The 15712-nt window shown below is 46.1% G+C and overlaps 2 protein-coding genes across 2 annotated transcripts in view; both read right to left on the bottom strand.

Moving 5' to 3' along the window:
• The window catches only part of POLR2L (RNA polymerase II, I and III subunit L), a 70668-nt gene that overhangs the window by 17959 nt on the left and 36997 nt on the right, over positions 1–15712 (bottom strand). The window lies entirely within an intron of this gene.
• LOC144825182 (uncharacterized) lies at positions 7476–12463 on the bottom strand. Its single transcript, XM_078684038.1, has 2 exons — positions 12053–12463; positions 7476–8537 (listed from the first exon to the last, which is right to left on the bottom strand). The coding sequence occupies exons 1-2, from the start codon at positions 12423–12425 to the stop codon at positions 7912–7914; spliced, it is 999 nt and encodes a 332-aa protein (XP_078540164.1). The 5' UTR covers positions 12426–12463; the 3' UTR covers positions 7476–7911.

Below are 15712 nucleotides of genomic sequence, written 5' to 3'. Positions count from 1 at the left end.
TTGATATTTGAGATTAATGTTATAAACCACTTAAGTGATGTTAACCGCTAGTGGTAAGTATACTTGTTATGTAACTTGTTAACTTGATAACCAGCTAGACGAGTGTCCCTTAATGCAGTGTAATTGAATGCAAGTATAGTTTGTAAATTGAAGAACAGAGTATGGAGCATAGAGCATTACATCAAGCATTTGTGTCCACATTTGTGCACCCTGTGCCTACATTTGTGCTTACCTAACAGAGCATGGAGCATAGAGAATTACATCAAATATTTGTCCCTACTTAACTGTTTGCTACAGCGAGGGTAAGATTGTGTAACTGCGATTATACGGTTACAATGGCATGAGAAAAGAGAACCATTTCAACAGCACAAAGGATATCAAGGTTTCCGTTAGTTGGAGCTCCCTGTGGAGAGGTCCATCTCTTGTAATGGAGCTGCTTCCAAGTGTTGGGCTAGTTCTTTGGGGTTTGTAAAGAAGTCTGGTTTGCCATTGTCGAACATTCTAAACTTGGATGGGCCTGCAAATGAGAATTGGATATTCTTTTCTCTCAGTTTGTCTCGTAGTTGAAGGAATTTCTTCCTTGTGTCAACCGTCTCCTTTGAATAGTCTTGTGTGAAGATTATTCGGTGGCCTTCCCATAATACTTGGTGGTTATTCCTGGCAAAGTTTAGAATGGCTTCCGTATGTTGGTAACGTAATGGTTTGCATAACATGGGGCGAGTTCCTTTTCTGTTTGAAGAGTTGAAAGTCGGAATCCTATGTGCTCTGTCGAGTTCCAAGCCATGATGAAATTTTATCCCAGTGAGCATGGGTAGCCAAGATTCTAGCAAAGCCACGCAGGAACCCGCAGTGTCTTCGGAGCCCTCCGGAATTCCAAAAATGCGCATGTTGCCTCTTCTATTCTGGTCTTCCAACTCAGCAATGTGTCTTTTAAGCTCAATTGTGCTGTCCCGGAGGGGTTTAATTTCTTTGCCGGCCTGGGTGGTCATATCTTCGATGTCGCTTATTCTTTGTTCTGCGTCGTTGATTTTTGAGCTTATTGTGTTCATGTCTGCCCGGTTGGCAGTGAGTTCCAGCTGCATGGAATCGGTATTTTGTTTCGTGGATTTTGCCAGGTCATGTACCTCAGCCAATTTTTTAAATCTCATGTCCATTGTGCTGTTCAGATCCAATTTGGCTTTGATTGGCGAGTCCAAGATAGCTGGTTCAGCTTTTGACTTTTTGTAAGAGGCTCTGGGTTCTTGGTCAGCCATCTTGTGTTGATTGAAGGGGGTCGCTGGACAGACTTAGATGATGTGGTTTATCTGTGCTGAGATATAGTGGTTGATCCGTTTTGAGGTAAAGTTCTACTTTTATGTAGATCTATGTATATTCGGAACCTGTAGACACCAGTAGTTAGCGGGTAGAATGGCTGTACAGGTTAAGATAATAGTGAATACGCTTGGATGTATGACCTTAACTTGGCGCTATTAGCTGAGATTTAGGAGTTGTTGCAGTGTTGTACTGTGATGTGTTAGATAAACGGCAATACAGGCGATGGAGGCAATACTGGCAATAGTGGCAATAGTGGCAATACTAGCAATGCTGGCAATACTAGCAATGCTGGCCGCACTGGCAATACTGTCATACGTTGCAATACTTGGAGGTGGTATGGCACCGCAATTCCGCTGTTCAAAAAGCGTCTCTTGCTAGTGTTGCAGTTGCAGTATGCTACGTGCAGAGCGTGTAGCGCATCACTTACAGCGTTTTCCCCAATACGCCTCTTGCATTTACTTGCGGTGTGGGGCTTGTAGCATGTAGACCAGAGCTTGTAGGCCAGCGCTTGTAGCGTGTAGTATGTAGCGCCTCTTACCGTTTGGCGAAAGGCAGCCTGTATACTGACAATGTGGAGACCCAGCACTCAGCTAACACCACAATCCTGGCTGAACACAGCAATCCTGGCACAGTCCCCTAAGTAACCATATTTATTCCACTTTGTAACTCCACATTGAACCCTGTCTTGAGAGGGCTTCATAGGACTTCCACGCGTCTCTGTAGGCCAGCCTGAGAGCCTGTTGTGCCTGCTGTGTCCGCTGTAAGCTTAGCGTAAGCTTAGCGCATACTTCTCCCTCCTACTCCGCCATTTCGGGAGTGGATTGGTGCTGTTACTCGTGCTGTTGCGTGGTCCTCATAAAGAGGTCGTAGGATAATTAGGGTCATCAGCGTAAGCTCGTGTATGCGCTGCTCTATGGGCCCGCTTAGGGGTCGCTCATGTGTGTTGCGATGTGAGTGCATCTAAATGCGCATTGTGATCGTCTGGCAACCCCGATTATATTTTTATAACCAAGAGTGTGTCGCTTATAATGGGCACCCACCTTCCAAATCAGGGAGTGCTCCAAGTCGATGGTGCTAGTCAGTTCAGCCTTGATCTGCTGCTCATGAATCATACTGTGTCCCGGTCATCACGATCTCCCCACTGCCGCCATTTTATGAGGTCTGAGTCAGCCAGGGGTCCCGCCCACTTCTCACTTCGGTTCGGACAGATTAAGTGAACCGTGCGGGCTCTTCTTGTCCCAATTTGCTCCACTTCTCTTTAGGATGGTAGAGCTGTTCTCCGCTTAGGTTTTCGCCACTTAAGCCTTCAGATTTCCACTTTAGTCGCTCCTCCGTCTGCCGAGCGACTGAATTAGGCAGCCATTACTGCTGCCGTCCAAGCTACCTATGTAAATGAATTTTTAAATACAACAACATTTGAAAGCCAGAATTTATTTAATGCATCTTTAATCTACATATACTTCCTTAATGCATATATACACACCTTCCATGTACTTGGATATATAGATTTATTACTTTTCTACAAATTCAGCATATCCAATACACTACCCTATTTCTCACCATATACCTCTCAATACATCCTCTACATCAACTATCCGACTCCTCTCAAGCCTCTTTCTACTACTCTTCACAATGCACTACCCTATTTCTCACCCTACACCTCTATCAACATATCCTCTACCTCCACTCTTTCATCCCAAACCCCATACCACTACTATGATCCAAAAATAACCCTTTCTAGAAACTTCCCCACTCTACCCCTCCTTGTATCATCTCATACCTCTTTTACTATATGATCCCCCAAAAAAGCCTTTCTAAACCCTTCCCCTCCACTTCCCTTCCCTTTTACTCATCTCATGCCTTCTCCTACTGCTAGGACCTCCAAAACAAAAAAAACAAACAAAAACAAAAATTCTAAATTCTTCCCTCTTCCATCCCTCCACTATCCTTTTCAACCCAAATAACAGACTAACATGGACACTCATATTTCACTTTACTAATCCTTTAGAGGTTCCGGAGTAGCAAGTTATTCACAGAAAAAGCACTTCAACACCTCATCAGGGGGAGCAAGCGCTATATAAATGCAAACCTTTCCCTCTGCTGTCCCTCCGCTACCCTTCTGAATCCAAATAACTGACTAATATATCCACCACTCAAATAACTTTCATATTTCACTACACTAACTCACCACTAATCTTTTATGGGTTCCAGAGTAGCGTGCTACTTGCCCAAAAACGCTTTAAAACCCCATCAGAAGTACCAAACACTATATAAATGCAAACATTTTTTCCCTCTTCTGTCCCTCTGCTAACCCCAATCTAAATAACTGACTAACATATCCACCACTCAAATTACTTTCATATTTCAATATACTAATTCAACACTAATCCTTTATGGGTTCCGAAGTAATGTGGCACTCACAGAAAAAGCGCTTCAACGCCTTGTCATGGGTTGTAAGCGCTATATAAATGCAATTACAATACAATACAATATGGAACCCTGGAATGGCCGGGTGATCTTCGGCTTCCTTCCGGATTTGGTCACAGAGTCCGATGCCAGGGGCACGAGCTAGAGGGCCAGATGTGGGGACTTCTTCACAGGAGAAAGATGATCTTCTCAAGAACAATCAATGCACATCAATGGTTTTGAATTCCGTGCAGGATCGTTCGTGGTCCAGTGCTGGACCAAGGACTGTGCACAATGTTGGGTCCTCCTAAAGATGGACAATGTATGGGCATTCCGCTACATAAACCATTTTAGGAGGTACTCGATTCAAAACCTATTGGATCTGGCCTGCAATTTCTGTGTCAGCGGAACATCTCCCATGGACAGTCAATTAAGTAGCTGACTGGCACTCAAGACACCTCCACGACGCGAATCTCTGGTGTCTACTGTTCCGAGCCCTAAACGACAGAAGCAGCCCATTCTCAGTGCACCTCTACGTCTCACCTGGATCTCTAGCTCCCGAAGTACATCAACTGGCATCCAGATCCAGAGGCGGCAGCCACGGAAGCCTTTCTACAGGCTGGCAACCTGAACGGGGATATGCCTTCCCTCCATTCCAGATAATCATGCACCCCTCCATTCCACATAATCATGCACCTCTTGGCCCAGGTACAACGATAAGGGACAGACACAGTCCTAGTGAACCAAACATGGAAATCTCAAGTCTGCTATCCAGTTCTTCTGTAACTTTCTTGGGATATTCCAACCCTTCTACTGTGATTTCCAGATCTCCTCAAAGACCCGGAGGAGAATCCCCACCATCTAGTGCTAGAGGGGTCTCATTCGCTTATAGCAAGGAGGATTACAGGCAATGGTGGAAAGTACTGGGTCTTTAGAGACCGGCTGTGTCCCTCATCACCAAGGCATGGGCGGATAGCACCGTCAAGCATTCTAGATCGGCATGGGCTAGAAGGTTGGGCTGGCGTCAGACGTTTGGATCCTGTGGGGACAGAGGGTGTCAATATCCTGATCTTACTTGCCTCTTTGGCAGCGGACGGGTTTGCATATAGATCCATCAACACCGTGATTTCGGCCGGGCACCCGCAGATCTATGGTCAGCCAGGGTGCGTTTATGGCTTACTCGACAAGAGGAGCTATGGCTTCAAAGGTTATCACCCTTGGGCATGCCTGGAATATATTCTCAATGCAGCGGACTGGTCATCTGATTTAACCTATGCGAGATTCTACTTTAAACCAGTGCCTAGTATTGCTTCACTCGTTGTGGATAAGCTTTGAGCCTGCATAATCCTCGCCTCCGGTCCAGACATAAAATGAAACATTTCCTAGCTTTCATAACAGAAAGTTTTAATTTTATTAAAGACAGAAGGGCGAGGATTAACCAACTCGTCATCAGTTGTTCCCTACAACAACACAGGTTCACATTAAGTTGGGTATTCTTGTTCTTCGCTGATATTTACAATGTATGACTTCTTGTGCATTATTGTCTTCAGGTGTCTGTCTGCCGAGTTGGTTATGTAGTCAAATTTAGTTTTCAGCCTCTTACATCTCTATTCATATTTGGGTCAAAACAGGATTAAAGATGTCCATATCCATCTGCAGTCGCAGGAAGAAAGTAGAAGGAGGCAACATCTACAGGAGATTGTCAAGGGATCCTGGCCTCAAATGATAGGATAATACATATGTAGTAATGTGATCCAGTAGGCAAAATGAAGTTTCATGTAGATTTATTAAGTTCAGATACAGGTGGTTATGTTCCTGTGAAGCAGCCCCACCAGGAGCAGCCGGTCTGCTGCTCGGCCTATTCTCCGACTATCACACTTCACCTCACAGCCATCCGAACATTCCAATACGCATCATCACTCCAACATTCCATGCGGCACACAGTACATTCACACACCTGAGCAGGTAGGGAGATAATGGCAGGAAATCAACATGAAGATACTACATATCTTCCTTTCTATAAAACAGATGCATAAATCTGGTTACCTAAAAGAAGATAGAATAAGAACCATAAAAAGGAATACATGTGAGGAACACAAATGCAGCTTAGAAAATGCAATAAGAATAAACAAATAGGAATGAACGAATAGATAAGAAGGAGTAAATGAAGAGGGAGCAAAAGATAAGCTATAAACAATGGCTAAATCCCAGCCTCTATACCCAACAAAAAGAGAACAAAGGTAATACTCCTAGTCCCCTTGAGGTATGAATAGCTATGTTGTGCTTCCTGGTACACAACTGGTTACACAACTGTTCGGGCCTCAGTCACGCCCATTTTCTACGTCCGCACGCGATCATGTGACCACGTGATTTACTAGGAAGCACAACGTAGCTATTCCGGGTTAAATACAGAAGCGATGCTTACCCGGAGATCTTCGGGTCTCCGTGAAGGGCGATTTACTTAGGGTGAAGAGCAGGCGGCATGGCTTGACGAAGTGAGTATATATTGTTTATGATCAATGCCAGCCTCCGCTACAATAAATAAATAAGCATAAGAACCAACATATAGCAGAATGCCAAACGCGCCTATGGTTACCCTCACACACACACCGGCTGGCCGGACAGGCATGGAAGAAGGCATGGCAGGGTGCGACAAGAACTAAGCGGTTGTCTTACACCCCTACACACAAAGTAACATAGAACAGTCTCTTCCCTTTCATAGAAGAAAAAAGGATTACACTACTATGAGGGAAAGACTATGGACAAAGTATGTCAGACAATCAAATATAGTCCAGATTCCAAGGATGAAAAAAAGAGATATCATAAGGAGAACTGAACAAAAAAAGAAAATGAATACATATACAAGAAGTATCACTCATCCTCCCCAATTTTCATAATAAAACTGTTATACAATATTGGGGGTGGTGTGGAGTGCAAAAAAACGATGGATTTAGGCCCAGATCTCTGTACTGGGGTGAATGTATGACATTGTTCTGCATTCTGTCCATCAACTGTTGTTTTGCATACAATATTTGTAGACACAAAAAAACTACACCCCCAACCAGGGATACCTAATGTAAAGGATAGTGATGTGAACCAAGTAAATGGGAATAACACACATAGAGACAACCATCGTTTGAGGGTAAACACTAGCAGTAAATGGGACTGACACTCAATAAGACACACCCTGTGTAAGGATATAAATGTACAGCTGTTCCGTGTAAATGTGACGTGATCCATCTAAATGGGAAGAACACCCATGAAGACAAACCTCGTGTGAGAAGAAACACTAGCAGAAATGGGGACTGGAACCCATGACCTACCCCTGACATACCCATTTAGGCAAAAGTACTGTTGGGGGGTAGAACTCATTCCTGTCCCTAATATAAGGGATAGTAAAATGTAATGTACATACATGGTAAATGAACCCATACAGCAATCCCATGCAGGATATGAGCAGCTACGTATCACAATATTAAATTGAATGTACAACATCTCCCAAAATGTTGAAGGGAGCGTACTCCAGACTGCAGTAAAAAAGTCAAAGTCCATGCTGACTGTCAAAGTTTAAGGTGAGCTAGTCACCGCAATCCTGTGTCAAAACGCCAGAGTTCGAAAGCAGAAAAGCTTGCCTCTTTCGGATTGAGCTGTGCGTGTCACCAAAAACAGAGAGACACACGAGTCAAAGTCGAGAGATTCTTCGCCCAAAATGGCCCAGCCCCTACACAATGATACAACACCACTGGATAGCATAAAAGGCCACTTTTATTCTTTAGATCAGGCAATTTATAATATCCATAAACCATTAAAACAGTTGTAAATTTGCATATTTCTTCAAACCGTTGAATTTGCATATTATGCCAAAACCATAACATTTCATTTTGCACTTGTTTGTATATAACTGTAAATTTCCAAAACCAATATAACTTCCTTTTCCTTGAATTCACCAACATGTTTCAAACTCTTTCCACTTTCCATCTTTCTTTCCTTTTCCCCCATCTTGTACCTCCCACCACCCTCTCTCCTGAAGGACGGTCAAGTCCGCTCGAGATCTTGACCTCCCCCTATTCCGCCACCCAGGAAAAACCCTGGATTTTTCCTGACCCCACCAAAACAACCCAAACCCATTCTGATCATATACTGAATAGTACTCATATCAACCTGTTTTTCCCTTGTTTTTTTTTTTTTTTTTTATTCCTCCCTTCTCGACGACACCCACAAATCCACTTTCAAAATTTTTGATAACATGTCTCTGATCTCCAGTATGTAATACGCCATCCCCAATTGAGTGAGGTGGACGCCGTCATCCCTAAACAGGTGGCCTTCCTTTCCAGTGATGCTGTCATGTGCAATTGTCTGGATCCCCAAACCCACACAGAAAATCTTCATAGCCCTGTTTACCTTTTTCCTGGCTTTTTCCATGGCAGCTTGACTCCTGGCGTTCTTCCACTGCTGTCTGAAAACAAATTCAGTCCATACTAGACTGGTCCCTAACCAGTTGTTAGAAACCACTGCTAAATCCAATTGCATGGCTTTTATTATACTGAGACCTGATAATGCCACCAAGTCATTTTCCCCTAGATGGAGAATGAGCATATCCGGACCACCCCTGTCATACCTGATCTTAGCCAATAGAGGAAACAAATTCTCCCAGCGCATGCCCCCTTTACCGCACCAGTAAAGTTCATGTCCAGCGCCGGGGATCCCCAAATTCCTTCCGTATATTTGATGATCCGCAAAGATCGCAGCCCACTTCACAAATGAGTGTCCCACAATCCAGATTTGTTTTTTGGCTGGATTCAATCCCCGAATGTCACCTAGATAAGAGAAAAAAACTCATAAGAAAACCCAAACATATAACTTGATGCTTAACAACTCATGACTTGGACTACTGTCCATGTGTCTTCTACAACTCATTTAATTCATTTTTTATTTTATTTATTTATTTATTTATTTTTTAATTTATTTTTTTCTCTAATTTTTATTTTTTGACATATCTTGCACAGCAGTTAGATTTCCATCTTCCTATCCTTTTGATCGCACTCCAACCCAAACCCAAACAGGCTGCTTCTGATGCTGCTCCTATACGAAAGGAATGTGTTGCATAATTCATTGGGTTTAAACCTAGCAATAAAAGTGTGCGTCTCATGACCACCAGCAGCTGGTGACTCGAAAGCTTAACACCGGACTCATGCACAAAAATGGGCCCACTCTGAACACCAGCAAAGAGCTGAAAAACCTTCCACTCTTGTACTGGGCAACAACTGTGTATGTGTGTCCTATTTAGGTGTATCCACACCCCTTGCCCCAACTGATCTGTTTTTGATTTGCATAACCATATTTTCAAAGTGTCCCCCGCTAAGTAAACATTCTTGCCACACAAACCGCAATCGTTCTTCAAACCTAACAGTTCGGAAACTCTAAATGCTCCAAAAAAGAGCCATATCATTGCTAATCTAAAAAGTCTAATCTCATGCACATTGTAACAAGATTTGTGTAAAGACTAACAATTGCCGGAGCAGATCAAAAGTTATTGGTGCTCTTGTGTGCGGACTTGTTGCCTTCGCCCTCTGCAATCCCTTCAACACCCTCCTCACCAATACATGGTTATTTGGGTCCCGGCCCCAATACAAATGGCCATAGAATGAGATCCCCGCTAGCTTGCCCGCTATAGTGTTATGGGACAAACCCTTATCAATCAGCGTTAAAACAAAGTCAAGTATAAGAGGAATATACATCTCTTCTCTTTTTACAATGTCATAAGTGTCAACATAACTTAGAAATTCCTGCCATGCCAGCATATAACTTCGTTGTGTGGATGGTGCTATTGAATTCTCCACCAGCTGTAGAAGCCTCAGTCCCCTAGCGCCCAGACGCTGAGCGGCACTGGTGTTTTCTGAACCGCTGCTCCCGGGGCCAGCTCGCGAAATCTGTCCCACTGGGAACGAGAGAGCGCATCAGCAATTGTGTTATTAATACCTGGAATGTGTGCTGCCCGAAAAACAATGTTCAGACGCAGGCTTAACAACATGAACGCTCTCAAAAGGCCTAACACTCTCCTGTCCTTAGCTTTCTGCCTGTTGATTAAGTGAACTACTGACATGTTATCTACATGGAACAGGATCGTTCTGTTACTGAGCTCTGGATCCCATATCTGCAGAGCGACTAAAAGGGGGAACAGCTCCAAAAACGCTATGCTGCGACCTTGAGAAAACCACTCTTCTGGCCACCTCTCGGCACACCAGCGCCCGTCCCAAAAAATGCCAAATCCGTTGGAACCTGACGCGTCCGAATACATTTGCACCTGCCATTTCATGCTTTCCTCGATGAACAATAGTGGCACTCCATTGAACTCCGCTAAAAATAACAACCAAATCCTCAAATCCTCCTTTATGTTTCTGGTGAGCCTGACTCTATGGTGCGGCAGGCTCGCTCCCGACATGGACATGCCCAACAACCTGCAGAAAATCCTTCCACCCCTGACTACTCTGCACGCAAAGTTCAGATATCCTAATAGTTTCTGTACTTGCCTAAGTTGTAACTTTTCTACCTGAAGGGCCTCTTGAATGCATGACCTAATCTCCTCTAGCTTCTTCTGAGGAAGGCGGGCCACCATTTCCACCGTATTAATTTCTATGCCAAGAAAAGTAATCTGTGTGCTGGGGCCCTCCGTTTTGTCTCATGCCAAAGGCACCCCATATGCTTCTGCCATAAGTCGAAAAACTTTTAAAGCTTTCTCACAATGTCTGGACTTCGCCGATCCCATGAATAAAAAGTCATCAAGATAGTGACACACCTTGCCTTCCCTGCACCCTTGCTGAAAAACCCACTGTAAAAATGAGCTGAACAATTCAAAAAGGGCACAGGAGACTGCACACCCCATCGGTAAGACTTTGTCAAAATAAAAATAGCCATTCAACTGCATCCCCAGAAGCTCAAAGTCCATGGGGTGTATCGGTATCAATCGAAACGCAGATTGAATGTCGCACTTGGCGAGTTCGGCATGATTACCTAGGCTTCGTATAATTTTTAACGCCTCATCCACTGTAGTGTATGAGACGGCTGTGTCCTTGACAGCGATAAAATCATTAATAGAGCTGCCCTCCGGCCACGAAAGGTGCTGAATCATGCGGAATTCGCCTGCGGCCTTCTTGGGGATAACCCCCAGCGGTGACACCATGAAATGAACAAACGGCATCTCCTCAAAAGGCCCAGCTATTCTGCCTAGACAAACTTCCTCTTCCAGTTTCCTGCCCACTACCTCCGGGAATTCCTTGGCGGACCTCAAATTATCTGCCCACCGCCTGTATCTGGGGCCCTGGAAGCCAATTCGAAATCCCTCCCTAAACCCCCAATAAAGTTTGGCGGCCGCCTCGCTGTCAGGGTACCTGTCTAACCAAGGGGTGAGCAGTTCCCATTTAATTGGGGTAAAAGCCTTTTGGTATAGTAGGGAGTGAGGTTCCCCTGCCCCTGGCGGCCTGGCTTTGTGTTTGCTGGGTGTGCTCGGGCGTGTCTGATGCCGGTGTAAGGCACTGGAATAGCATGTGTCTGCCCCCACATTGGGAGCATTCATGTTTGAATCTACAATATGGCCGGTTGCAATACCCCCTGTTATAGTTCCAACAGGAGCCCAAGCCGCTTGGGTGTCCCCTTGTAACGAACCCCGCCCCTCCCTGGGCGGCGCGCCCTGGAAAGGGCCGGTATGCCACCGGCAAGCCACTAGCTGTGTGAGTGGTTTCCGTAAGCTGGGCTGATGACATCCATTGTAACCATAATTCGGTATCTATGTCACCCCAAGGTTTTGAAGGGTTCATGCTCATCCTGGCCCTGAGCTCTTCATCGTAGTTCAGCCAGGAGAAACCACCAAAATGCATATGCGCTTTGCGTACAACATCCATATACTTAAAGAGTGACACTGCCCTCTCTGGATATTTTTCACAGTAAATGCTGGAGAAAATCAAAAAGGCAGACGACCAATTGTCTATATTTCTTGGCACCCTGGGTCTTCTTGCCAGTTCTAACTCCTCCTCCTTGGACCCCTCTCTGGATTGTACATCTCTGTGCAGTAAACGGAAAACATCTACATACTCATGCTGCCATATCTTTTGTTTTGTCTTGTGAGACAAATGAGTACCTAACGGCATTGACATGCCCATATATGGCAACCTACCTGGTGCAGGAGAAATCTCTTCCCCGCCTGTTTGTCTAATGGGGTGGGCTGACTTGCCGCCCTGCACACCTGCCATGCCCTGTGCCTGTGGCACTTGGTCTTGGATCTTCTCACCCGTAGGCTTCAAAGAGACATCCCATGCCCCCCACCATGGTTGCTTACCCTTTGGAAGCTGTTCCGCACGTCGTCTCAGTTCTTCTTGAGAGATCCGCTCGAGATTCTCCTTCTGAAGTCCGGAGTCCACATCTTCGTCTTGAACCTGTAACGATTGAACAGAGTTTGTTGTCCCAGCTCCCCTCCCTGCGCCCACTGCTGGAGCTGATTTTCTTTTTGGCAAGCTCCTCAGTTGTGCGCCAGCATTCCGCTCCTCTGTATGTTGTGGAAAAGTCGCTCTCCCCGCCCCTATGACTTGTGGGGCGACTATTTGCCGGCTTCCTCCTGGACGCTCACCATCACCCACACCCCCATCATACGTGTCCCAATTAAAAACAGGTTCTCGCTCCAAAAACCTGTCCGCCTGCTGTGGATCCGCCATAAATTCCACATTAAAACCACCCTGTTCAGTGGCCGCTGTGTCCGTCTCAACTTCCCTAACTTGCAGACTCCTACTGCTCGACAAATTCCCGATCTGGCCTTGCTCCGCTCGAGAGCCACTTGACACCCTATCGGACTCTTCTATTAGACGCGCCTTGCTGGGTGCTTTTTGTACCTCGCCTTGCTTACGCTGTGTATCAGCGGTGGAGGCATGCTCTACCCACACCCACTGCCCCGTTAAACTGTGTTCCAGCCCAGTCTCATCTGACGCATAACCTAGTGGTGCCTGGCGCGCAGCTGGAAAAATATAGTCTCTGTTAAATCTGGTGTGCTCCGGCCCGTTGTCGTACATATATTGAATAAAGTCATCTTTGGCTGGTGCTGCCAATCCAGCCTCCCCTGTCTGAAAAACCTCCCCTGCCTCCTGTGTCTGTGTACAATCTACCTCAGGAGGAAAGTAATCATAAGGGTCCTCAGAGGTGTTTTCTATAATCGTGAAACCAACCCTTGCCTCCTCAGGCACTTGGGCCCCGGGCGGGGACCTGGGGCGTGGCAAGTTCACCTGTATGCCCGGGGCCCCGAGGTGACATGACCCGGGCGCAGTCTCATCATCACTGCCGCTCGAATAATCCACCAAAGGCTGGGGCTGGGGCTGCTGCGCAATTATAACCTTATGAAGGGGCAGGCAGGTAGGGCGCGCTGGAATTGAGTGGGCTTCCAAACTATTGGGCACTGTAAATAAAGGAGCTGGCCTGGCGCGTATCTGCCTGGCCGGGGCTGCACTGACAGGCTTGCCCATGCCCACTGCCAAGCGCTAAGAAACTGAGCCAGTCCCACCCACAGCCAACCCCTCCCTCCTAATAGGGGGCGTAGCCAACTCACCCTGCAGCCTGGCCACGAAGCGAGACCCACGGAGCATCGCCGGGGATAGCGAGCGTGAAGGCTGCCCTCTCCACAGAGCTACCTGCCTGGCATACCCCACTGCTTGACGAGCCCCTCTGGCCGAACGCGCTCTCCTCGCTCCCTTCCTCACTGACGCTGGCTGCCTGCATGCGTCTATGGCTCTTCTGACACCGTTTGCCGCCTGTCTCCTCGGTGGTCTTTGCGAGGGTGGGGGGGGCTCAGCAGCGTCCCCGCCGGCCGCCGCCAAAAGGTCACTCCTACCGGCCGCCGCTATGACACGGAGCGCCTCTTGCAGTGCCTCCTGTGTCACCATGGCCACGCCCGATAGGTTCGGTAAATACCGCTTGTAATTCGGGAAATAAAAATGCCCACTCCTCGACAAAACTCCTGCCTCAGAGCCGGGTCCCTAAAATGACTGCTTTCCCTGACTAAACGCCTACGCATTATGCCTCGCGCTCGCTGCGCTGCCCTGCCTAATGCGTCATCGCTCCGGGTCCGACCATCCGGGCGAAAATCCACGGGGGGAGACCGCTTCGCTCTGCTCCCCCCGAGGATCTCATACAGTGCAATGCTCAAAATAAACTTAGTTGAAAAACAAATACAGCGCCAATATCGACCCAAGTGCTGCAGCGGGCAAGTAAAGAATGGAAACCAACCTCTCTACAAGAAAATACCACTCGCGACCCATCTCAGCGGCATCCACTGTCCTCTACGTTTATCTTATCTCGCTCTTTTTTTTTTTTTTTTTAAACACAGCATGCAGCAAAAAAGTGAGTATACCTCACATCAGCACAGATTGTTAGAGCTCCGTAGCTCTACAGCCAAAAAAACATGGTGGCACGTACAATGCGCAGTGCAGGATGGCTCCCAGAGCGTCCATGCTTAAAAGCGTCATAGAGCAGTGCGAGAAGCTGCCGAACAACGAAGACGTCGATTTGAAAGCTTCGCGTGACAACAAATGAAGGTAGGAATGTGCGCACTGTAACGGTCTTGTGTCTTCATTTTTGAACCGCAAAGGGGGTGGTTTATCGGCCCAACAACAGACAGGTCCCAGATGAGGAAACTAATCACGGACCAAAACGGTCTCACCAGTAATGTCCCGCTCCAGTCGCTGTACCACAACAATAGTATGCATTCCCCAGTAGTTGAAACAGACGTAAAATAGCCATATAATGAAGCACCACAACTTCCTTGCGATGCCAGGCAGAAAGTCAGTCATAACATTTCCTTTGGTGACTGACACAATTTAGGAAAACACATTGGCAAAATTTCGTGCAAGTTCTTTTCTTGAGAAAACGTATATAGATGATTGAGAAGTGAAAAACGCCTCACTTGTGAAACGATTATTGTTGAAATTATTCATTCTCAGTTGGAGGCTATAACTGCGAGAGAGAATGTTCTTTAACTCAGATGTGTAGAAGTACTTGAGCTTCTATAAGTTGACACAGAAGCAAAGCTCAGTGACCTCCAAAAGCACCAAAACATCACCTCAACGCATCGTTCACGCAGAGATTTTCCTTTGGACCCTGTTGAGCCCAATGACAGGTCAAATTCTATCTTGTTTAGCCAAAGAGCTTTGAATTTCTGTTGTAGTAAGAGCACACCAGACTGGTGTAACTTTCCTTGATAACCAAACGTCCAAATAATGCTCATAAGCACAACACCCCTATGCTGGGACTGACCGATGGAAGGACACTGGTGGGGCTGGAAGGCGTTGCGCTTCATATTCACTGCTTTCTTTTTGTCATCTTTGGTTTTCAGTTTACGACTTCGTGGTTTCTTGTGGTCGCTTGCGCTTTTCTGTAAATACCTCCTCCTGGTAATGTACATTACGTTGCCAGCATCTGTAGGCTCTGTAGATTCCTTCATCTTTAAATCCTCTTTTGATACTCCGGTTCAGAAGTCTAGTCGAACACCTGGGTTAGTCACCACCTCTTCGCCAAAATATGTAGTAATGTGATCCAGTAGGCAAGATAAAGTTTCATGTAGATGTATTAAGTTAAGTTACAGGTTGTTATGTTCCTGTGAAGCAGTCCCACTGGGAGCAGCCTGCCTGCTACTCTGCCCATTCTCCAACTGTCACACTTCACCTTCCAGGCACCCTAACATTACAATACGCATCATCACTCTAACATTTCACGCAGCACACAGCACATTCGCACTGGCGGAGCCGGTAGGGAGATAATGGCAGGATATTAACAGATACTACAGCAAATTGTTAAACTGTTGACTTCTTACCCTAAGGATTGTGGGAAATAAAATGAAGTCTTTCTGTGTATTCTTTAAATGGCTGCCGTTTAATAAAGTGAAGAAAGTACAGTGTAATCCTCTGCTCATTGTCCTTAACAGAATGTAAACTTTCTTTTACGAAAGCTAGGAAACAGC

This window comes from Lissotriton helveticus, chromosome 3_1 (assembly GCF_964261635.1).
Source record: "Lissotriton helveticus chromosome 3_1, aLisHel1.1, whole genome shotgun sequence".
Classification (NCBI taxonomy): Eukaryota; Metazoa; Chordata; class Amphibia; order Caudata; family Salamandridae; genus Lissotriton; species Lissotriton helveticus.
Note: the sequence above shows the minus strand (reverse complement) of the source record. Positions and strands in the feature narration are given on the sequence as shown.

Coding starts and splice junctions, on each gene's coding strand:
- LOC144825182 (XM_078684038.1), bottom strand. CDS start 12,425: ATGGCGGATCCACAGCAGGCGGACAGGTTTTTGGAGCGAGAACCTGTT. Junction 8,538..12,052: donor TGCGGAACAGCTTCCAAAGG/GTAAGCAACCAT, acceptor TCTCTTATCTAG/GTGACATTCGGGGATTGAAT.